This window comes from Lethenteron reissneri, chromosome 10 (genome assembly GCF_015708825.2).
Source record: "Lethenteron reissneri isolate LAM-NWPU_2019-01 chromosome 10, ASM1570882v1, whole genome shotgun sequence".
Classification (NCBI taxonomy): domain Eukaryota; kingdom Metazoa; phylum Chordata; class Hyperoartia; order Petromyzontiformes; family Petromyzontidae; genus Lethenteron; species Lethenteron reissneri.
This window is the reverse complement of record NC_083788.1, coordinates 14,502,824-14,527,631: the sequence shown is the minus strand read 5'-3', so window position 1 is coordinate 14,527,631 and position 24,808 is coordinate 14,502,824. Positions and strand designations below refer to the sequence as shown.

At 53.2% G+C, this 24,808-nt stretch overlaps 1 protein-coding gene across 1 annotated transcript in view; it reads right to left on the bottom strand.

Moving 5' to 3' along the window:
- Positions 1 to 24,063, bottom strand: part of SNX29 (sorting nexin 29) — a 58,720-nt gene extending 34,657 nt beyond the window's left edge. Inside the window, exons 1-17 of the mRNA XM_061549577.1 lie at positions 23,557 to 24,063; positions 20,835 to 20,896; positions 19,981 to 20,033; positions 19,345 to 19,472; positions 18,866 to 19,046; positions 18,387 to 18,457; positions 17,828 to 17,979; positions 17,532 to 17,676; positions 17,025 to 17,199; positions 16,708 to 16,905; positions 16,495 to 16,583; positions 16,298 to 16,364; positions 15,104 to 15,186; positions 14,630 to 14,693; positions 12,058 to 12,186; positions 8,968 to 9,053; positions 2,430 to 2,536 (exon numbers count right to left, since the gene is read on the bottom strand). Coding sequence (XP_061405561.1) covers positions 2,430 to 2,536; positions 8,968 to 9,053; positions 12,058 to 12,186; positions 14,630 to 14,693; positions 15,104 to 15,186; positions 16,298 to 16,364; positions 16,495 to 16,583; positions 16,708 to 16,905; positions 17,025 to 17,199; positions 17,532 to 17,676; positions 17,828 to 17,979; positions 18,387 to 18,457; positions 18,866 to 19,046; positions 19,345 to 19,472; positions 19,981 to 20,033; positions 20,835 to 20,896; positions 23,557 to 23,563 — 1,797 coding nt within the window. The 5' untranslated portion in view covers positions 23,564 to 24,063. The remainder of the gene's footprint in view (positions 1 to 2,429; positions 2,537 to 8,967; positions 9,054 to 12,057; positions 12,187 to 14,629; positions 14,694 to 15,103; positions 15,187 to 16,297; positions 16,365 to 16,494; positions 16,584 to 16,707; positions 16,906 to 17,024; positions 17,200 to 17,531; positions 17,677 to 17,827; positions 17,980 to 18,386; positions 18,458 to 18,865; positions 19,047 to 19,344; positions 19,473 to 19,980; positions 20,034 to 20,834; positions 20,897 to 23,556) is intronic.
- Between the last annotated feature and the right edge of the window lie 745 nt (positions 24,064 to 24,808).

Here is a 24,808-nt window from a genome sequence, read left to right as displayed (position 1 = left end):
TTGGGAAGATTGCCCCCGAGGGAATTCACCGATGGCACTCGGCAAAGCCAAAGTATCACCCTCGCTAGCGCTGCGCAGCCACAACATATTTATTAATGTCGAGAGGTAATGGAAATGTGTGTTGTGTTTCTAATGAAGATTTATATATAAACAATGACTCACTTCACAACCCTGCATCAATACCTTTCCATCACCCCCACCCTGCTGCTTCACTACATCCACAGATGCATTGTGGGCCCAACCCGAGGGTTGCCATGGTGATATTCCTCACCAATGCAGCTGTCGGGTAGGGAATCGCTGAATGTGGCTTGTACAGGATGGCAGTGTGGTGGTAATGCCCGCATCTCAGCAAGAAGGCTGGTTTCGATCCCCGCAAAAGAAAGGCATACGACTCAATAATCAAACCATTCTACCACTGCGCCACCCTCCACAACGGCATCACAGAAGCCCAGGATGTGGCCACATATCGGCGCTCACTGGAGTATCTTGCAAACAACCCGGTACCCTAAAGGTAATGATTCAAATCATTATCATCAGCAATGATCAATCCACTGCAGGAGGAATGCCTCCCCACGTCGCTCACCACCTCTCTGGATCTCAAGATGCAATCATCCATCCAGTACCTACACGTGAAATTATTTCATCGCTCCATCTCCGCGGTGGATGGCCTCTTGGGAGCATTGCATTATTTGGCTGCCGCTCCGTTATCGGTCTCGACCATGGGCCATTGTCCCCACTGGCGGTGACGCTCCGTGCCCAAGCCCCACTCACTTCTCCGCACAGCTTATGTGACGTCATCAACCAGCGTGTATTCTCTGATCCACGTGCTCCTCTTTACGTTTGTCATCGTGAAGCCAAGAATGCATCTCGTCATCTCCAAGCTGCTTTAAATATTCACGGCAAATGTTCACGGGCGTGAAGTCGCTGTCCGGCCGCCATCCAGTAGGGCGGGCACCGTGGGTAATGTGCCATCATCATTCTGTGTAAATTGTGCCGGGCTGTGTGAGTGCAACAATCATTAAGGAGCAGCACGGGTGCCTCACAGGGAGGAAGGAAGGTGAGTCACTGCAACTCAACCAGGTGGAATCATCCAACATTTCTTCTCATGGGTGGGGCAGGTTGGCTGTGCAATGCTAACACTCACTCCTGAAAGGACAGGGTTCGATTCCTGTCTAAATTCGGCAGTGCTGGGCAACCTAGCCGAGTTAGTGGGGCACATAGGCGGCCCTCCTTCACCTCAGTGGGCCACAAGCTTGAAATCGTGCTTGTGACGAATCATGACTCCATGCATTACGCAAAAGACACTGAGACCAGGCCACCGTGGGAGGATCCACAGGCTGCAGGTTGCCCACCACTGTATGTTCTCTGCCTGATCCGCATGGGTTTCCTCCAGGTTGTCTGGTTTCCTCCCATAGCTAAAACAACAACACCCAATGTAGCTGGTATTGGCCAAACGTCCCAATGCTAGAAAATTAGCTGCACGTGACTCAATTTGGATCAGGCACAACAACCATCGGCACCTACTGTCAAAAAACACGTTGGCAAGACCCACCTAAAAATGGGTCATGCAACTTGGCTCGGCTTTCCTGGGTAAACGAACACGATGCTAATCATACAAAAACATATTCAGTATGTCCGAGCACTGCTGCAGCACAGCCGCAGTACAGCCACAAACGGCACGTGCCGGCCAAGGGGCCACAAATATTTACGGGCACCAAGTGCGCTGCCCACGCCGGCACCACGCAGGGCGGGCACCGTGGGTAATTTGCCCATCGCTCTCTGTAAATCGTGCTCGGCTGCATAAGCGCGACGTTCATTTCTGCTGCACAATGCAGCGACGAGGCGGGCTCGCCGATCGCCGGGCCCACTCGGCACGCTAATTAGATTTAAAATAAACGGACCTGCAAGCAACATCGCGCGTAAAGCCGCCACTCCCCCCCCCCCCCCCACCTTTGTGCGGGATGGCAATTTCCACGGCTTAGGCGCGTTTGCGTGGGCACGCGGGGACCAACAGAAATAGCGAGTGGCAGTTCTGAGCACGGCCACATACGTCAGCGCCCGTATGCACACACGCACACTCACACTGCCGCACCACTAAAAATAATACTAATACGACAGCCATACACAGTATGGAGAGATATGCAGCATGCAATGACTGAGAGTCTAAGAATACTGATGAGGTGCAGTAGTATCTCAAGGTATAGATATATATGTATATAGGGGAGCGGCCAGGACATGGTCTGATTGCATATGTAACACGATTTTTGTTCCTGGGTAGTAAGTGTTATTTTCTAATTGCTTATGCCTCAAAAGTATAGAAAATGGCGATTATTCCCCACAAACTTTGCTTTTGTGACCAGCGGCACCGGAACCACCAGATCATTTGACAACTCTGTGCCAACTCTCGCCAGACGGACGTGGCCTCTCACCTCTATGAGCTTGCGTTCGTAGGTGCTGGCCAGCTCCTCCGTGTCCACCAGCGGGCGGGGCTCCGGCAGGGGCGAGGGGTCTGCCTCCCCCAGCCGCAGGGTTGCTCCTAGTGCAGGGAGCAGGCCATGGTCGGAGTGGGTGTCGCAAAGAGAGGGAGGGAGGTGAAGTGAGTCACTGAAGCTCAATCAGGTTGAATCTCTCAATATTTCTTATAATGGGCAACAGGGTGGCTCAAAGCAAAAAGGTCCTTGGTTCGATTCCCGACTTTCAATATACGCAGTTTGAATATTCTCCCCGGTTCTGCATTGGTTTCTTCTGGGATCTCCGGCTTCCTCCCTGAAGAATGACATGCAAATTACGCAAATAGGGGCTTAAGCACAGTCATCACCACCTACTGGGACAAACTTGGCAAGACCCTCCTGAAAAAGAGTCTTGAGATTCAGTGAAGCTTTCCTGGGTAAACAATTATGGAAATAATAATAATGATGTGAGTGGAAAAGTCACGCGTAGATTCCCAAGAGGAAACCCCTCATGGATGGGGTTAATTGAGGAAGACATGCGCTGCGATAACCAGGCTCCCTCGATATGAACGATGCAGCCAAATTTGTATAATAAGACCCTCCACCACCCGACACAGCCAAGTACATTAAATGGGCACGTGGCGTCAAGTGCTTAATGATGCACCGGTTATTACTGTTGTTGTTTCAGCTCAGTCACCGGGTGAGTTGAAGAATAACTCTCAAAGTGGAAATTTAGCAGAGGTTTGATGCACGACGTTTCACACAGAACTGTGCTGGGCATCTTCAGGATGCGGTGCAGGAAGTCAGAATAAAATCCATTCCAGGTTCTTGGATTGTAGGAGGATCCCACGACAGAGAGTTGACGTGATAATTGCGTGGCCTCACCTAAAAATGTAATCATGAATCATAACACAAAAACCTACGCATTACGTTAATTAAACCATATCTAATAGAGGGTCCTTCCCTTTAAACATATGGCAGTTTACCAGCATTGGTTCATGTGAGCCTGACTGCTGAAGAGACACCAAATATTGAAACCGGTCCATACTTTTACTTATGTTGAACCAAACGCTGCTGAAATGACTCCTCGGAGGTCCGTGTGGCCAAAGGGATGTGTACGAACCTATTTTATGCTTTACGTGGAGGAACGGATATTTGGAGGGGGAGGCGGCGCTCGCCCCACTCGCTTATCACTCAAACGCACCATTCCTTGCCAACCGTGCACAACCATAGCACGCGGGAGATAACTAGGCCAGCGGCCGGGCGGCTCAGAGGTCCAAGCACCGAGCTGCGCACCGCCGAGATTCTGGCTTCGAGTCCAGGCGGCCGCCCGTTGATGATTACGCCGGGTCCTCGCAGAGCGGTGAGTCCATGATGGTCTCAAAATCAAAGGCATTCAATTTGCTGTTGTTTTTTCCTTTATCTTGGCAAATTCAAGCTCTGAGATTAAAAAAAACTCCGTGACTAACAATGCAATGTGAATACCATGCAACGTGCATCTCTGTTGCCCGGAGAGCTGGAACTGGAACGCCTCACTAGATTAATCTTCATATTAAATCACGCACGCAATCTTGCTGCGTCTCCGCCGTGAGGAACGTGACGCTGGAGCACGGCGGGCAAGAGGGTGCTGCTGCCCTCGAGCATGGATGAAGGGTCACTTAATTAGAAATAATAATTTTGTACGTGGTATTCACGCCGATCAATGCGAAGGAGGTCGTATCGTGGACACAATCTCCAGCAGATCCACCGTAGGGTCTAATGTTGCCGCAATCCCAAATTAGTTCTTTGCTGGAAAATTTTCTAATGCCAAGAGTGCGATTAGGATAACACTGGGGGATAAAATGACAGAAAAAAGGAATAAAAAAAAGCCACCGCTCTAATCATTTCCTGCCCTAACGAGTGTTTCAAGCACCACGCGAAGGCGCTTTTAACTTGAGCCTCGCACTTCAATGCCAGCAGGGCCTAGCAGCTGCCGAGGGTACCCCCCGCTAGGTCGGCTCAGCCTAAAAATACAAGTGCTTAACACAACATGTCATGACTTAAAGCTTTCATGACTGCAGGGATTCATATCCTTTGGGTCTTTCGGTAAAGTCACGTAGATATGTGATGTAGATACCCAACGAATACAACATGTCATGTCGACGCCAGTTGTGAGAAGACAGCCACGGCCAGGCATGGTGCCTCCCCCTGATGCCCATCCTCTGTGCGAATCTTGGATGTCACGCAGCGAGGACTAAAGGCGCTCTCTGACAGCCCCTCCCGAGAAGAGGCCTCCGCTCCGAATCTGCGAGGGTCCCAGCCATCACAGCCACTGCCCTCCCCCCCACCCCCCTACAATTTCGAATTTCAGAGCCTCGACACACACAGGAAGCTATCCACAAAGCTCCTGTGACACGCCTTGAGGCCTGGTTTAACATGGGACGACATGAAGCCTGTACAAGCATTGGATCTGAAACACGCTCGTGAAGAAAGTACAACATCATCATCATCAGCCATGATTAATCAATTGCTGGATGAAGACCTCCTCAGACTGCCGCCACCTCTCGCCATCATGCGATTTGAGAATTCACTAAGCACCTGCACACGAACAGATCTTGTCGCTTCATCTCCTCGTTGGATGTACTCTCATGCGCGTTCCATTCCTTGGCTGCCACTTCCATTGTTATTCTTGACCATTGTTCATCAACCCTTCTGGCCATAACGCGTTCTGAACGAGCTCCGCTTACTCCTCTTAACGGTTCCTCTTTCTGTATCTCAATGTAATTCCAAGCATGTGTCTCTCCATGCTTCCATGCATTGTGAATGACCGTGATTCTGGCTTGGCGGAGCCAGCTCACAGCCATACGGTAGACTTGAGCCGGCTATCAGCATGTTTCCAGCGCCATTCTGGATGTCTGCGAGCCAAGCCGAGCCACGGCTGAGCCGCTCGTGCGTCTCTGAAACCAATTGAGAAGCTCAAGCCTGAGTCAGGCCGCGTTAAGAGGCGGAGGCAAAGCCGACCCGTGAATAAGAATACGCCATAAAAGCGAAACAGCCATTGTTGCCGAGGCGGGAGAGCGACGATTTTACTCATGGATGAAGGAGAGTCTCGCTCCCTGGGCTTCACTTGTGAGCCCCACCGGGACGAAGCTGATGGTATTAGCAAGGTCAGCGCTAATTCTCCCCGCTCTGCCGCAATAAAGACAGGAAGGCTGTGCGGGCCGTGTGTCATCATCGGCGTCCTCGCTGCTCGATTTGGTAGTGAATCATCATCATGCTAGAACCGCTGGCACAGCAAACGCGCTGCGTCCCCCTCCTCCCGCACACGCCACCCCCCGACCCTGGCGCGTGATTAAAAACGCATCTTTAGCTCGGTTTGCATTACCAGCATTCTGTAAAATTGCCTCCACGTCACAGTTTTAATGAATCACCCGTGGCACAGCTAGGGCGGTCTAACCGTGACAAATGCTCCAAGGGTGCGAATGTTCACGGCCCGTGTGCGGCGTGCGGGCGCGAGGTTAGGGGACCGGAGAAAACGACGCCACGTCGGGAACATCTCGTATCTCCGTGTCGGCCGTTATTCAACCGCCGTGGAGAAGTGGGGGCTACGCAGTTGGACCGTGCGGGTGCAGGCGAGGGGGCTTACCCGCCCGCTCGTTCCGCCGCAGCCCCCAGCCACCCCGCCGTAGGGGAGCCGTGACCCCTCGTGTGATTTGTGCAAAATTTATTTTTCTGGTTGGAGTTGTGGGGTAGCGGTTGAGGTGCTGCTCTATGAATCCGGCGAGCTCAAATTGTGGCCGTGGCTAACATCGGCGGTGAGTGATATCTGAACCGATCCTGGGTGCCCCCATTCACCAACCGGCATTGACCAGCATGGTGAAGTACGGTCAAATAACCCTCATGACCGGCAATGCATGGGGAGGTCTTTGTCCAGCAGCGGCTGTACAAGTTATTTATTTAAAATGTGTGTTGCGCATCACCACGTGTTCACTGTGCGTGTGTGACTTGACACTCTGGACGACCTTGCAATGGGATGTTCCGTCTCAAGGGATTTGTTCTGGTGTTGAAGACGAATAATAAGTAACAAAGTGAATCAAGGGGCCGGAGGATTTAGATAAATTTGTTCCACTGACCGTAGCAAGAGTTTATACAGTAAATCTGGTTAGCGGAACCGCGCACCACATTAAATGGCGCTGACAGCTCCGAAGCATCTCGTGCATCGCGCCGTCTCCTCGCGCACGGCCCCGCCGGCTGGAGCGCCTGCGCACCGCTCTGTGGGAATTGCTTTTCGTAAATTTTGGCGAGAGATCGGCCCGGCCCGAGGGCGCTAATCCCGCTCGCTCGCTAATTTAATGAACGAAAAGGAATTCTCTCTCTGGGACCCGCGAGCTCCTGCGACTTCACATTGTGGAGCATCTGCCGCTCTTATCGTTAACCCTCACAGCAGCAGCAGCAGCAGCAGCGATGGTAACGGCAGCGACCGCCCATCCATTCATGCAGATAGCGCAACAACGGACGTAGCCGTTGGCCCGACGGCACTATCCCGTGAACACACGCGGCCTTCTCCAGCCTCCCACACCGCCGTGGCCTGCAGTCGAGGGCGGCCCCAGCGACCCAGAGATGCGGCGGCATCTGCACACGCGAGCTCTGCGCCATCTTGACTCTCGGCTGCACACTTAAGCTGTCACCCTCCCTTCGTGAACCGACACGTCTGTGCTCAGAAAAAGCTAAATCTTTGTTTCCTCTCTCGTTTTTCCATTTTAAAACCCATCACGCCCATCACACGCCGGCTTCCCGCGGGAAAGCGTAAAATTATCGCCCTTGTGAGAATACCTCAAATTAAACCACCGCTGTGCGGCGATTTCCGCTGTGAAGCCGCCAAGGCTGACTGACAACTATAACAAGTCGAGAAGGATGCTCCATTTAAAATCTATAATTACAATTATCATCGCAGATGCGCATTTGTCTCCATGCTGCTGCTGCCTGTCCAACCAGTGAGCACCTGTCCAAGTGTGTGGTGTCACGCTGGGGGGGGCTGTGTCAGTGTGTCTGTGTGTGGGTAGATGTGTGTGTTGGTAGGTACATCTGTGTGTGAGTAGGTGTGTGTGTGTTTGTGGGTAAATACGTGTATGTGTGTGTAGGTGTGTGGCACCTGGGTCTGCCCCGTGACCTCCTGCCAGCGGGCGTTAGACACTTCAAGTGGCCTCAAGGTGCACATAGCCTGGCGCAAGCGTCGTGGTGACGTCACCGCTACTTAGTGGCGAATGGCGGTTGTTTTTGTTGTTGGTCAGCTACAAACCCAGCGACCCGATTTCTATTCCTGCTCACGACCGACCACAGTAATTAACCCAGAAAGGGCCTTCGCCAGGTCAGCTCATCCTGAAATGTGTACATATTGCAGTATGTAAACATCAGCATTGCGGGTGTGCCGAGTTTCCCGGCTTGAATAGGTGCTGGCTAACAATACTTGACCTGATAGTTTATAGAAAAGGTTAAACAGGGACTCTCTTTGTATCTACAATGTAGAATATGTAATATGTACAGTTTTAATTCACACTCTCCGAGATAGAGAGATAATGATAAAGAGGCGTGGAAAACCACAGACAAGTGGGAAAGCAGCCAGAGCAGGTGCGATATATACGCAGGAGGAAAACCGGAGAACCCGGGGGAAACCCATGCAGGCGAGGGAGGTAGTAACAATCGATCCCCATACAGATGGAATTGAACCCCCTTGCTGTCATGCCGCCATACCCTGGCAAGGCGGGAGATTTAACCCCCTTGCTGTCATGCCGCCATACCCTGGCAAGGCGGGAGATTTAACCCTCTTGCTGTCATGCCGCCATACCCTGGCAAGGCGGGAGATTTAACCCTCTTGCTGTCATGCCGCCATACCCTGGCAAGGCGGGAGATTTCGACCTCGATGCCCACAGGTAGAAGGCGTTTTCCGAATTGGTGTGCGATTCACGTGTGCGTTGTGCTGATTGCCCGTGCACGTGCCACTGTGTGCGCTGATGTACGGTCATCCACACGATTGTTTGTGGACGTTGGTGTGTGTTGTCTGCTCGCTGGTAGCACTTGTCCCAACAGCATGTTGAGGCTTTGAGGGATCTTTGTCTGTATTGTCTGCATTAGCTACCCATTCCACTTTACTTACAAATGGATAAAAAGGGGCAGTGAAACCTGGCCAGTTAAAAGATGCTAAATTATTCATCATGTGATTAGTTTGGAAGAATAAGAAATGAGCTTTTGTTATGCAAAGTGCTCTGAGTAATTCTGCGTGGGTTTGCACAGACAAACACTTCCACTTTGTTGGCACCAACAAACAATTTACATTTAAATCAGTCTCACCAGGATCCTACAACAAGCCTGCCGCCCCGCTGACCCACGACCCCTCTGTCCCCCTTTACTGTAGGAGGCCCCACTGGTGAGTAGGGCTGTGGTAATGTGCGGTGTAGCAATGCAGTGTAGTGTGGTAATGTGTGTTGTGGTATAGTGTGGTAATGCGTGTTGTGGCGCAGTATGGCGCGGGGATGCTTACCGGTGCCCGTGTGCCCGGCTTCACGTCTCAGCATCTGCACGGCACCCACGTACTTCTTCAACTGCACCTTTAGCACCTCGTTTTCCCTGGGGGCACGCAGAGCATGCACGGTTGATACACACACGTACACGAGCATACGGAGCACGTAGGGTTAATACACACACACGTGCAGCATGTGAGATTAACACACACACACACACACATTGAGCACGTAGGGTGAGTACACACTCACACACACTGGACGTGAGACACAGGACAGAGCCCTTGCTGCCATGAGCTGCAGTCGGCCAGGTCCCGCACGGCCCCGCTGGGTCATTCCCTTCATTTTCAAAAGTCAGAGCAGTTTCCTGCTCGAATGAGCAGAAGCATTGGTTCTCATTTCCTATTCATAGCCCTGCAGACCCAGTGGTAGAAATTCCACATTCATATGGTGGGGGCGAGTCTATTCATAGGATAACCGACGTTACTTGCTCACATAGTGGTGGTCACTTGATCAATCCCCGAGGGATAATGATTATGATAATGATCCGAGTCAACACACCCCAAACTGGACTTGAATTCACGACCCTATGATTGCGACCAGCTAGCTCTAGCGCTGATCCACCAACGGGCCGGCTTGGCGTTTACACCGTTACCCTCGTGTGTGCGGCCACTACGGCCACACAGCTTACACACAAAAACAAAGACACCCCGTATAGCTTTAACAGACTTTTGGGGTAAGTGCTGTTATTGAGCACCTATGAAGGCCGGTATGGTACACGAGAAGGCGGGTGGCCAGCACTTCGCCCACACACACACACGTGCCACACACCCAAATACACGCCACACACCTGCCACACACACGTCACACATCCATATACACGCCACACATCCATATACATGCCACACCACACACACAAGCCAATGTTGCCATGTGCTGCTGTAAATACATCAGGGTGTAGTCTTCATATGACAATGACAACCACATATAAGAGGCTGGTCCACTCTATTGCATCAAAAAAATAAATGAGCAGACACTTTGCCTCCCCCACATATATCCGTCTCTCCACGTAACAATATACATGAATATTTTTTTACACACATTCCCCATCGACCACACAGCTTTCTGCGGGTGCAGAATTTCAACAGCATCGCGTTAATTCAAGCAAAACTCTGGAACCAGTTGCGGCATTCAGCGTCTTGTCAGCAGTCAGACTTGCTCAAGGCAACAATGGTGAACTACCCGCTGATTATAAGCAAGGACCCTCTCTGCGAGATATGGGTCCTAACTCGACACAGTACCACGTAGAAATAATCGAGTCAAATGACAATTTACCGAAAGTGTTTACAATTTAACATAAACATTACTGGAAATGTACCACTTTGGGTCAATTCTTGAGAACAGAGTGTGAGAAAAAGCCGATGAAATGAGCCCCATCACAACACCGCGTCAGGGAAGTGATAAATGGATCAGCCAGAAGCTGAAATGAAAACACGAGACGCCACGGGGCGGAACACAACGAGACGCCATGATCATACGCTCATCAGCAGCCGCGGCACGTGCCGCCCAACGCCAACCTCCCAGAGCAATACGCTCCACATCCTGGAGGGGCACGCGCCAAAACACACACACAAACAAAGATCCCCCGTGTAGCCCACACAGGCTGTTGAGGCAAGTGCTGTTTGTGCGCACCAACGAAGCCTGGAACGGCACACCTATAAGGGGGTGGTGTGGACAGCACCACGCCCGGCTGCCTTTGTTTCCCCAGAACTGATATTTACACGCCGCATCAGGTATCTATGTTATGGTTGAGTCGACCTAGGAAAGGCACAAGACTGGTTCAGATATTTGTCATTCATTGTTTGTCGTGGGTGGGAATCGCACTTGGTTTAACCGGCTTCGTAGCACAACGCACAAACCACTGCACCACCGCTCGCCACACACAAAGACAAAACACACTTACCCACAAACACACACCAACAACAACAACCGCCATTCGCCACTAAGTGGTGGTGACGTCACCACGACGCTTGTGCCAGGCTATGTGCACCTTGAGGCCACGTGAAGTGTCGAACGCCCGCTGGCAGGAGGTCAGGCGGCAGACCCAGATGCCACTGGTCGACTGCCCGAGACGACTGGCTGATGCAACACCTGTGCCGCCTACTGTGATAACTTGCTGTGCTTTAGCCACCTGGCGCTCCACTCGTTGTTGTGAGCGTCGCTCCTCCCCCCTCTGTTGTTGTTGGAGGGCGACTCCCTCCAACTGCCCAGTAGCGTCCTTCACAAGCTTCCTCCACAGAGGCCGATCTTGATACCGCTGGTACCGGTCATCGGCAAGTCCACTCAGCTCCACATCCTCCTGTATCACATCACTCCATCTTTTCTCTAGCCCGTGCCGCGCCCGTTTAGCCCCCTCGATCCGGCCGAACAAAAGCTGTTTAGGCATGCGGTGGCTGGGTATGCGGGCTACATGACCCAGCCAACGCAGCCTTGCACACTCTCACACATACCCACACACACACTTACCCATAGACACACACGTACCCACCCACAAATAACAACCGCCATTCGTCACGAAGTAGTGGTGACGTCACCACGGTGCTTGTGCCAGGCCATGTGCAAGTTAAGGCTACGTGAAGTGTCGAACGCCCGCTGACAGGAGGTCATGGGACCCACTGACTGGCCAATGCACCACCTGTGCCCCCTACTGTACTCACAAATACACATACCTACCCACACACACATACGCGTGTTCGAGCTGCAAGCACTACGTGGTGCTTGCGGCGCCCATTAGGGAAGCAGGCACACACAGCAACCCAACTGCTCGCACAGTAACGGAGCCGGCGCCTGCCGTCGCCGCCGCCACACGGTGCGCTGGAGACAGCGAGCGCCATCTGGAAGTGGACGTGGCTTCGTACGAATCGCGATAATTGGGGCAATTCTAGCAAAACATAAACACACAAGGACCACTTTTTAGGACGCATCCTCCCCCACACCCTCCACCGGAGCCTGACGGCGCCACCCGATATCTCGTCCATCCTCCCCTGGCTTCCGCACCCCGCTCCGTGACCCCACCCCCCCCCCCCCCCCACCAGACAGCGCACGCTCACCTGGCGAGAGCCTGCAGGCGCGCAGAGTGGCGCTCCTCGCTCTCCTCGGCACGGCGCTGCCCCTCCTCGGCCTCGCGTCGCAGCGATGCAGCGTGCTCCATCTCGCTCTCGAGCAGTGCCCGCAGAGATCTGCACCATAATCATCGTCGTCCACACCATCGTCGTCGTCGTCACCACCATCACCACTATCATCATCATCACCACTACATCACCACCCACTATTATCACCACTATCATGCTCCAAATAACTTGTCATTACCATCATCATTACCACCGCCAATTCCCATTCACGACCAATGACTTTGGCGGATATTTGAACCGGTTCTCAGCCTCCTCCAGGTCTACTCAGGCTTAAAATAGGTGCCAGGTGCGGCGTTTAAACTGATTTACTGGGGAGACGAAGGCTGTCGGGCGTGGTGCTGGCCACCCACTCCCTCGTGTGCCATGTTGGTATTCATCGGTTCTCGTGAACAGCATTTGCCCCAATGGTCTGTTATAGGTCATATAGGGGATGTTAATCTTTGTGTGTGTTTGTGTCCGTGGTCATTACGTGTTGTTATGTGCAGGTCGGTTAATACCCCGGATACCCTTGTAACAAAGACGTTCCATCTCAAGGGATTCTCCCGGAGAAGAGTCTCAATAAACAAGATGATCTTGACAATTCACCCAAAGATAGCAGCGGTGGCGTGGGGGAACCGGGCAGGGCAGTGGGTCCCGTCCCCCCGCCCACACCTCCGATTAGCACGGTTGGCTACATACGGTACGAAAGAAGTTCAACGTACGTACACCCGCAACTTCGTGGCCTCCTGCTGACGCTCACCGACATCAACCCAATCATGTCTCCTACGCGACGGACTCATGCCCCCGAGCGCCACGATATTTATGCACGGGGCAACCAGCGAGCACAGATGCTGCTCCAAAGACCTTATTCTTGAACTCTGAGGATGTATTGCTGCTGCTACAGAGCACAGATTCGGCTATAGTTGGAATCCTTCTGCTGTCACATCTGGGGTGGAGCACCCACTTCCCACCTCACTGCACGGGTTTGAATTCAGAGTCAAGCAGTTGGGGCGATTCATGGCCCAGCACCCAGTGATTCACCTCAGTCACTTATTGGCAGTCAGTCGCCGCCTTGTCACTCTTCTATCGTTACTGCTACCATGGTTACTGTTCCTGTAAACTTTACTAATTGATTCCTGTCCATTTGTGGACTTGGTCCACCTGACATTAACGGTTTCATCTCATCCACACCGTGACAAGAACACACTCACTCACCCACTCACCACCCACTAACTCACACACAGTCGGATTTGCACCGCCCGCTTTATTTTGTGCCAACTCTGCTCTAATTCGTAGCATAGCAATCATCGCCCCCTACTGGCAGGCTAATGCCCATCTCTGAGTCATTTCATACTGCACAGAACAGCTACCGCTTGGGGTGCCTTTGAATGTATGAAATGAGATGCGATCCAAGGTGTTTTAAGTTGCTGAGGTGTTTGAGCGAGCTCCATGTAAATGCTAAACATTATTATCAGTAAATCTTAGGTTTAAAAGCACAAAACTTTTAATCTCTACATTTCTAAGTGAGATCCATTCTTCGTACATCCTTTAAAGCATCCCCTCTGTGTAATTCCAACATTTGTACAAATAAACGTGACGTTCTCGGTAATTGGCATGACGAAACGATCGAGAATTGCATTTTCCCCAATCCTCCTTTATGTGCTTTAATGTGGAATCAATGATCTGCTGAGTGCACACGCCGTGGGAATAGGCGGCGAAGTTATGATTCAATTACAGTGGTCCTCCAGTGTCAGAAGCACAGAGCGAGTGAGATGGTGGTGTGATGACTCACGCAAACATCCAAGCTCCAACACTCAAACTCCACACACCGCACACACCACACGCCACACACCCCACACACTCCACACACCACGCCACACACACCACATCCCCACACCTCACACACGCCACACGTCCACACCCCACACGCAACTGCTCAAACCCCACACTACATGCCAACGAACCAGGGCCAAAGGTTAAAGGAAGCCGAGTCACTCCCCCTTGCTCTCATCCTATCTATCCGTTTCCCGCTCTCCCTGCTCTTTGCCAAAATCCCCTCGGTCATGAAAAAATCTTCCCAAAATATAAACTGCTGTTTTAGACATGCAAATGTGTCAGATTCTAAAAACGTGGTCTGTAACCCAGCACTGTGGGGGGTAGCCATGGTTGGTGGATAACACACATTCGTGAAACTCCCTCCCTACCCATGAGCAAACATTACCATATAGAAACACAGAGTTTGGGAAATTGTAGGTGCCGATTTTGGCTGCTTTTTCACTTGTCTTTGGTTCCTCCTCGCCCCTCTGAGTTGTCTTCTCTCTCTTCAAGAGTGAGCGATAACTGTGCGGCTTTGAGATGATTATGAGTTACACGTCGAGATGATTATGACGTCAATAGTAGAGCAAGTGACGGGGCCAAAGACGGTGCCCCGAGCTGTTCGTGTGCCGCGTACCACGAGAACCGGCAACGAAATCCGATCGTGGCCGAGCGCAGAAGACAACGTGGCGCTCACCTGCACTGCTCCTCCAGCTCATCCTTCCTGTTCATCATCGCCACCAATGCCTGCCGCAGTTCACCTTCGGGGCAGCAGAAAACCACGAACATGTTATCAATGACCGAGCGTGCTGGCCTCTGAAGCCCAAAGCATCAAGTTTGATTCCAGGTCAATAAGGGTGACATCGGCCACGGTTTTTGTGCGCACAAACGTGAAATGGGCCCACGGTTTAGGTACAGAACAAACCTATGCACCGAACTTAGGACTCAACTATCAATTAAAAGTTGCCTTCTGTTGGCATGAACATTGTTCATGTGGGTATTTAGTGAACCATTTTGCTGTGAGGCAGTGTTCAGGACGAATCTGGTGTTTTTATCTCAGCTTAGAAGAGGCGAACGAGGTTCCACACCGCGCGGAGTCATGACCGGTGCCGCGACCACCGTCACACGGTAGGGGGGGGGGCACGCGGGGGGCACAGGGGACCCCACTCACCGATGCTCATGGAGTCCGAGAGAGGTGAGGAAGCCGAGGGAGGGCTGACACTCTTCCCTTGGCATGGGGGAGGGGGCTCCACCCTGGTGGTGGGGGTAGAGGACACAGGTACAGTATGGGCCTGTGAGCAAATCACCCAGAATGCACCCGATCTCATCAGATCTCAGAGGCTAAGCAGGTTTTTGAGCCTGGAGAGTGCTTGTATGGTTAACCACCAAGCGTAACTAACCGGTGTTATAGGCTGCTGCGGTATGAAGGTGATCAGCAGAGGGCAGCGTAACACGAGATGCTGTGCTGTACTACGATTCCCGTCTTCACCAACCCGCTCTGAGCAGCGTGCTCAAGTCTGATGACGTGGCGCCCATTGACCCACACTGCGTGGGGAGGCCCTCATCCAGCAGCAGATTTACAAAAGGGATGTAAATGTGCATGCACACAATACTTAAATGGCAGTTGTAAAACCTTTGCCTCAAGCCCAGGGTTTGATTGCTGACTCGGGTGCCCGTCTACGTGGAGATTGTATGATCTCCCCCTGTTCAGCATGAGTTTCCCCTGGGTTGCCTGACATGGCCAAACCCACACACACAATGTCACTGGTATTGGCCAAAACATCTCAATGTTGAAAAATCATCCAAAACCATGAGACGAATGTAGCACGCTTTGCAGTCTGCCACTGCCACCTTGTGGCAATGCTTATTCATGGCTCTGTACACATTCACTGAATATTAATTATTTCACCTTGTAATGTTCCACACCGTGTGCACTCTCGATAAGAAAGAACGAGTCAGAGGTGCCGGAAGGCAGCCAGGTGGTAGTCAGGTAAAAATTGCGACGTCTGTCCATTGGACAACCAATGTCGACTTCTTCACAAAGCGGTACTACATTTAACGACCCTGGAGGGATGATAGGCCGATAAAACGAGAACCAGGATTTGGGCTTGTAACCTTCCGATTGCGAGTCACGTATCCACTGAGTCACCTAGCAGGATCCTATCATAGTTACAGCACGAGCTTAATGACCACGTGAGCATTATTGTCATTTTGCAACAACAGCAGAGAGAAGCGATGACAAGGTGGGGCGGCACCGACGGCACAGGCCTCGATAATTATTTAACCGTCTTAAGAATCTGCCAAGTGAACGTGGGGGGTCCTGCTGCCAGTGGGGTGCCATTGGGCCTTGGCATGCGAGCCGCACCTGTGCTGCAGCAGTGAGCCCATTTGTGCCAGCTGCATGGGGAGGGCGGCAGCGTCCGTGGGAGAATCTGCGGGAACACGAACCGAGCATGCGGGTATCAGGCTGGCGGCCTGTACTCGCCTCCACCACACCCCCGCTCACCCGACACACACACACACACCCAGTCGAACGCAGGGGGAGGGGCAACGGTGACCGACCTGCTTGCAGTGGGAAGAGCAGCTCCCCGCTGTCATTGTCATTGAACACCTGGAGGGCACTCCAGCCAACGGGCGACTCCGGCAGGGGCCTGCACCACCGGCACCCGTGCGTTACCGACGGGCGTCAACAACAGCTATCGCCGCGTCGAGTGTCAGTGGCTGTCGTGTCGGTGCGAGTGCGGTGCCGTACGGGCACCGTGGGCGGTGTCTCACTTGTAGGCCCCGTCGAGTTTTGCGTGGCCATCACCGTTCCGGGCCGGCTGCGACTTCCCATAGACCTCGTCCGCGTTGTCATCATCGTCCTCCTCCTCTTCGTCCTCGTCGGCCATCGGCTTCCTGTCAGTGACGCCGTTCTCCACCGCCTCCCCATGGTGCCAGGGAGCCGGGTCAAAGGCCGAATCCGGACTGAATCTGCCACCAATAACACCGCAATTATCTCGCTGCGTTTATATCTCACACAAGGGCAGCATCTTTGGTCGCAAACGGCCCATAACCACGAGATTGTCCCATCGTTGCCCGTGAGCCCGTACCGCGTGTGGGACGCCGCAGCAGGGACCTCAGGCGGATCGTCATGCCGGCCGCTCCACTCCTCCAGCTGTGTCTCTCCCCTCCTCTCCCGCTCCTCCGCATCATCGTCATCAAAAGAGATGATGCTCGTCACCGGCTTCTTCGATCGCTTCTTTCGTTCCTTGCGATTCTTGACATCTGACCAAGGCAATGTTTGAATGATGATCGAGTCCCAATGGTGTCCGCACCATTCTCATGGCGCAGGGCCATCATAAAGCAAGGCGATGCGTCGTATTTTACGTTTAATACACCCATAGTAATAACAAGGGCTGCCTACCAAATTAGAACGGCGAAACTGTGCAACAGGCAGTGAAGGCGCTATCGCTGGGCCACGACACTGCCCCAACGCAGGACGGTGTCATCGTCGCAGAATTACCAGCCCCGCTGGCGCACAGACGGCTGTGCAGGCGTGCGTGCATGCGGGCGTGCTTGCAAGACCGGGGGGCCGCACCGTGTTGTCGCCAAGCTACCTGCAACCCTAGCAGACATGACGGGGGCAGGGTCATGCGCCGAGAGGGCCGTGTCCCGCGCGGAGGCCACGGGCACGACAGCTGCCCCCCCGGACGTGCGGGGACCCCCGGGACCGGAGATCTCACGCAGCAGGCTGCTCACACCCTGCATGGCGCACGCATGCGCACGCATACACACGCGTTAACGATGGCCTACCAATCATCATCGCAGCGAAGACTGTGTCGCGGTCAGAGTGCCGACGCGAATAAAAGTGATGGTGATAAAATCATAATAATAAATATTAGCAAACACGCACGTGTGTGAGCGACGAGTCTCTGAGGAGGGAGGTAACGCTCTGCGTCGACTCCCGCAGGAGGCCCGACATCGTGGGCGCACCCCGCGACACCCCCAGGCCGCCGTTCAGGTCCTCGTTGTCGATGTTGATCGCAAACACAATGGAGTTGAGGCCTGCGGAATGACACGAGTGCAACGACACTCCTTCCACGACGCCGCGGGTGACGTCCCGACTCAAGTAAGCAAGTGAGCATAGTCACCACTGCCTGGCCAATATAGTGTTGCCTGGGCATCTCAAAGCACCTTACATCACAGATCTTATTTCAAACATTCCATTGGCACCCCCAGTAGAATCTGTACCTGTGCAGCACAATATGACTCACTGCCGGCCTGCACATGGGCATTAGCATGCCAGTAGGGGGCAATGACTGCAACGTGCACTCCCAATGGAGTAATTTGCACGTTTAGGAAATTGTGTCTCGTGTGGGTGGCACGGAGATGTCACCCAATAGGGTTGCAGCTGAGAACCCGCGGGCATAAGAGGCCACGGTGCGGCCGTGAGGGGTGGGTTACGCAGTGACCTGCTGACATGACGGGCAGCATGCTCGACCGCTCATCGTCGAGGAGGAAGGCCCAGTCTTCGTAAAATTGGCTGTGGGCACAAAGTGGCAGGGCTCAGGCTGAGTGGGTCACCAGCAGCCATCGACCATCACAACACATACAGCACAGCCAGCTCTCTCAATCAGGCACTCACTGAACAGGCCACCACACAAACACACCACCATCAGCTATGCTCAAGCCACTGCGAGATGAAGACCTTCCCATATCATTGCCATCCCTCATGGTTCTGCGAAACCGCAATCCATCTCGCTCATTCTTGCGCAAAACCATTCATTTACGGCTATGCAGTTTTTACACCAACTCAGAGACAAAAATCCCCCATGTACCCTTTATCAGTCTGTTGGGGTTAAGTGCTGTTAGTGAGCAACTATGAAGTCCGGGAGGGCACACAAGCTCGCGTCCCTGTGCGTGCCCACGCTCGTGCCGGAAGCCGCCGCACCTGATGCGCTGGCGCTCGGCGAGCAGAGTGTGCAGGTGGCGCTCGAGCGAGTGCTCGTTGAGCGCCGAGCGGAGCCACGCGCGGCCCCTCCCGGCGTCCGTGCCAATGGCACGCAGTGTCAGGTAGCGCTGCAGCTCGTGCCGGCCCAGCTGCTCGCGCACAAAGTGCCAGAACACCGGCTCTGCGGGCAATGGAACGACACGCATGTCAGGACTGTGGCAGCCCGGCGATCGTGTGACGATGGCGACGCCTCTAGTGGCTGGAGTAACCGGCGAGGAAGGTTATTGGTATAGTTGTGATGATGGTGTTGATGGTGTTGATGGTGGCGATGAAGACAGTAGCCACATAAATCCATATTGTATTGATGATGGTGACTGCAGGAAAGATGGTGAGGATGTTGTTGAAGTAGTGGTGATGACTGTAAGGAAGATGGTGAGTGTTGTTGATGGCGGTGGCAGCACCGCTGTGCTAGGCAGTACCGGGCTCGATCTTGCCGCCGATGCCCGTGACCTGCTTGAGAGCAGCGGCCGTGAGTGCCAGGCCACGGCTGCCCCTCCGCAGGCCGTGCTGCAGAACCGCCTCAAACTGGGCACACAGGCACGTCACCCTGCAGAGCACGAGCGAGAAGGCCACAGCACTTTATAATAGTAATAATGTTTAGATCTATACAGGACCGTTCATGCAAATTGCATCTCACAGTCACTGAGGAACCACCGACAAACAGGAAGACAGCCAGGTTGTTAGCCGAAAACGAAGTGTTGTGACCAGCATTGTGATGAGTGTGGTGAGTGGGTAGGCGAGTGTGTTGTTGTGACCTGTAGTTCCGTGTTAAATATGTTCATCTCGGGAAAGCGTGCCAAACAATTCAGTGGAAATAGGTGCGTTCCCACACCTCCAATTAGCACGGTTAGCTATGCATGTGGATGTTGGTTATTTACGTACACAGTGAGGAACAAGGGGATGGAATGAGCACTGCACGATGATGTTGATAGATCTCCACAGGTGCAAGAAAATCAGGGAAGGACAAGTTTGATGGAATAATGCATCGAGGGATGTTTGATTTGAAATATAATTTCCGTGATAATGTATTCACGGATTGTTTGGAGTTTAAATACCTGCTGTCTGAGTCGAAGGCAATTTCCTTCTTCCCTCCGAAGCGTATTTGGCACTGGAAAACATAAACAGATGACGGGCGCTTGCGGTGAAGCAGTCTGGGACCGCGCACCGAACTCCCGGTACGACCAACAGCCCCTCACATACCCGCATGGTTTCAGCAACAATTCATCGCACATAGCCACCAGGCAAAAATGTACTCCTCGTCACGACCAACATTACAATGGCGTGACCTTTGGTAACTTTCTGTAAAAATGAAAAAAAGAAACGAAAAAAAACTGCATTTGCAGGGAAACTTGATGACCTGGGAGCATGTGACTAGCACGACTGTGAACAGCGGAGTCACATGACCGGCAGTGGCTGTTGGGCTCACGCGCAAGCACAAATAATAAAACTGGCTCTCGCTGCCACGTGATGCTTTACAGCGGTCTTCTGGCAGCACAACTCCTTGTGACGCTGCCAGGACACAGCAACAACTGGCACGCATGAGATTTAGCAGATTTTAATACATTTGCTGTTGGTGCCATAATTCTCTTCGCGCAAGCTGATCATGGACCCAGTCTGCGATAGTTTCACAGTAGGGGGCGATGTTGCTCTGTGTAATCCCAAAGGATATGCATGTCATTTATTAACACGTCACTGCTGGGCCAGTAAACAGTGCCAGGGATTAAGAGGCATCTGAAAACGCGATTCCAGCGCCACTGCTCCGGATTCCGTGGGCAGACGACACGAGGTGCCGCCTCGGCTGCGTCTCCATGGAGATGCACAGACCATGCCGCCCTCCTGAGCGAGGCCTTCTGTCGCAACCGACAAAACCCGACACGTTCCACACGTGCGGGGCACGCGAGATTCTCACCTGCTTCACGGCGTCCAGCAACCGGTCCAGCAGGGCCTGCCGCTCATTCTCATTGTGGACGCCTGCGTGACATGGAACCAACTGACCGTCACATTCTCGCGTCTCAAACACGACCGTTCTGTATTCATCGTAAACTTACATAAAAAAAAACTTCAAAAAACTAGGCTATGATACAATAACCTGATGGGTTTACTGTTGGCTGCACCAGTGATATTTTCTTTGTAAATGTGCAGTGAGCTTTATGTACATGCCAAGCTTCACAGGCCATGTTCATGGGCCCGAATGTGTATTTTATAGAGGGGCGATCCATGCCAGATATTAAGACAGGAATGCGATACGAAACAAGAGGTGAGGAATTCCGAAGTATTGTCAGAGAGTAATGATCCAAGAAATGTTACGATACTGTAATCATAACCTCTTCCATCCATATGCGTAGAGTGTTGGAACCTCGCAAGCGTGGGTTTTCTCTGGGTGCTTTACTTTTCTTCCACATGTCAAAACATTTGGCCGATAACACCTCAATATCGAGGAATGGAGGGCTTTGGGGGGAATAATGGCGTTGGCTACCACCTAGGCGATGGCTTTTTGGCTTGTTTATGGCTCCTCTTCGCACCTCTCTCTCTCTTTAATTTCTCTCTCTTGTCCAAAGTGAGGACTGTACGGCGGTGAGTCATTAGATTATTATATTGTAAACCACGACTCGTGTTATGTTCACATGAAAACACATAAACACGGACCATCGACCAAACAGTTCCATGTTGTTTACACGGCAAATGTGGAAATAGATGAATAGGGACTGTTTAAAAACAAAAATCAGTAACAGACAGATGACTCGACTTTAAGCCGTGCTCAGGCTCACGCCAGGAGCATCATCAGCAGCGTGTCAACAACCGTAATGATTCACGACGTGTTCCTCGGCAGGAAGAGAGGAGGGCACTTCGAGTGCTGCACGAGCCCTGACAACCGCCACCGTCACCAGCCACGGCCTGGGCCGGCACTGCACCACTCGAGTCTACTCCGCTGAACGCGGTGTAAACCACTGTCGTGGTGCCCCCCAAAACTACAGCTACAATGCCCCCCAGAGAGCTACAATGCCCCCCCCTCCCACTACAGCTACAATGCCCCCCAGACAGCTACAATGCCCCCACACTACAGCTACAATGCCCCCCCTCCCACTACAATGCCCCCCACACTACAACTACAATGCCTCCCAGACTACAGCTACAATGCCCCCCACACAACAGCTACAATGCCCCCCAGACAGCTACAATGCCCCCCCCCCCACTACAGCTACAATGCCCCCCACACTACAGCTACAATGCCCCCCACCGTCCCGCCGGGCCTGTGCACCACGTGTGTTGTATATCGGCACCGCGTCAATAGAGTGCTCGACTTGAATCAGAACCAGCATTCGCTCTCCACCCTGTGCCCAGCGTGGGTGAGGCCACGGACTTCATGAGCAAGTCTGAAGCAAGTCTGAAGCAATGCCCAGAAGCTGTCGAGGTAACAGTGTCAACAGGACGTTTTCTCGTGGTTACATTCCCTACATCCCCACCACCAAAATCAGTTCACCACCACCACTCCATCCATCCTGTAGCACAACCCTCATTATTGGCCCTCATCACCATCACCCACCACTCTTCCACGATCACCATCGCTTCTCATCCATCCACAACCCGCCTTACCCCAACACCATCCACCCCACACCTCCACCCATCAACGTCCTTCACAACCATTCATCCGACTTCATCACCACCCCTCCACGATCCACACAAATCAATATTCCTCTCTGGCATCAATCACCTCCAATCCTTGAGTCTCTTTCACTGCCATTCGCCCTGTGTTACTGTAACTACCAAACCCATAACCCTTTCAACATCTCTCTCGCATCTCCATGTCAACACCACCATTCCTGACCTTGGTCGTCCACCACCACCACCTCTACCAAAGGTCTCCTGCAGCTGTGTCCGCATACCCTGCTCCTCCTCCCCCTGTTGTTGTTGTTGTTGTCGTCCTGCTGCTGCTGCTCACGGCGCCGCGACATCGCTTCGGGCCGAGGCGCCTCCACGCCGGGTACCCGAGGGCAGCATCGCCGCCTCTCTGCCCAGTCCCATCCCCTGTCAGTCCACCCTCTTGTCCCCCTGATCCCCACAGTCCCCGTCTCTTCCCCTGTCCAGTGCCGTCCCCGTGTCAGACCCCTGGCCCGGTCACTGCCGCTGTCACTGTCCCCCTGTCCCCCCTGTCCATGTCCCTCTGTCCCCCTGTCCATGTCCTCCTGTCCCTGTCCCCTGTCCCCCTCTCCATGTCCCCCCTGTCCATGTCTCTCTGTCCCCCTGTCCATCTGTCCCTCTGTCCCCCTGTCCCACCCCTTGTCCCTCTGTCCCCCTGTCCCACCCCCTCTGTCCCCCTGTCCCCCTGTCCCACCCCCTCTGTCCCCCTGTCCCACCCCCTCTGTCCCCCTGTCCCACCCCCTGTCCCTGTCCCCCTGCCCCCCCTGTCCCCCTGTCCCTCTGTCCCACCCCCTGTCCCTGTCCCTCTGTCCCCCTGTCCCCCCCCCTCTGTCCCCCTGTCCCCCCTGTCCCACCCCCTGTCCCTGTCCCTCTGTCCCCCTGTCCCACCCCCTGTCCCTGTCCCCCCTGTCCCTGTCCCACCCCCTGTCCCCGTCCCCCTGTCCCCGTCCCCCTGTCCCCCCTGTCCCTGTCCCCGTCCCCCTGTCCCTCACCGCTCATGGTGCCCGTGACGAGGCCGCGGCCTCGGCGCTCGGATAGAAGCGCTGCCGGGCGATGTCGATGCCGAAGCAGCCTCCCCGCCCGCCCTCCCGCTGGCCCCGGACCCCGAGGAGGCCGCCTCTCGGCCCAGGGGCCGCGCGAACGTCGGGGCGGCAGTCACGACCTCGGGACCCCCAGAGCCGAGACCCCGAACCAAGGGGGCGACTCGGGGAGCCGTGGACCCGGGACCCGGGGCGGTGGAGGAGGAGCCGGGAGCTGGGCCACGCCTGCCCCGAGCTCACGCCTCACGCCACCATCACCGCCGCTGCTCCGTCTTGCACAACAACAACTTCACGGAATCAGTTGCTCTAAAGTTTCATCCTAAATTAGTGCAACCTGTGAGGACGCGAAAATAAGTTTACTCCTCATCAGAAATGAAATGTCGAAACCGCGTTGCACCTATTGCTGCTGATGGGGTGGAAAAAATACTTATATTTTTCATAGGGATATATGTGGCAAGGAGGTGATTGCGAACTTTTGAAGGCAAATGTGTATTCCACTCTGTATACACTGATTTAAATATCGACTTACCCCCCCCCACCGCCAAAGGGATGTGTAATATCCACCCCTGGCTCAGGTATATACACAGATTAGCACCACCTCGATGCTCAAGCGAGCGGGAAATCACTTCACAAGACGCAGGAATCCTAGAAGAATCTCCCGCGATGTGAGGAGGAATCGTCTGGAGAACGCTTCACGTCTCAGGCGTGCGTCCCACGTGCGCGCGTCATCACTGATGGGGATGCGCAAACTCGCTCTTCGCAACCGTATCACCTGCACTTCTCAGTGTGATGTGGATCTATCATTGGCATGTTTGGTGAATACCAGTTATATAAATGCATGCATAATGTACGTTACCATATGATTAATCCAGCCGGCAATGAATACCCATTATAATTTGTGCATTAATGGATCCCCCCCTCTTCGCTTGTGAAGGGCTCACACGTGACGTCATCACATCTATATCCATTTAAGGACCGAAACAGGATTTCTCCACAAATCTGGCTGTCGCCTGATGAAGCTAGTTGTAATTACTGGAGAAACTTCGTATTCGGATTGTAAATGTTGTGGATTTGCTCTCCAACACACCGGTGTGCTGTAATAGTAACGAATTGGCATGTTCAGTTGGTGGCGGGGTTAACGACACATTTATATTTACACGATCGAACCCAAATAAAAAAAAAAACCTATATTATGGACGAGTTA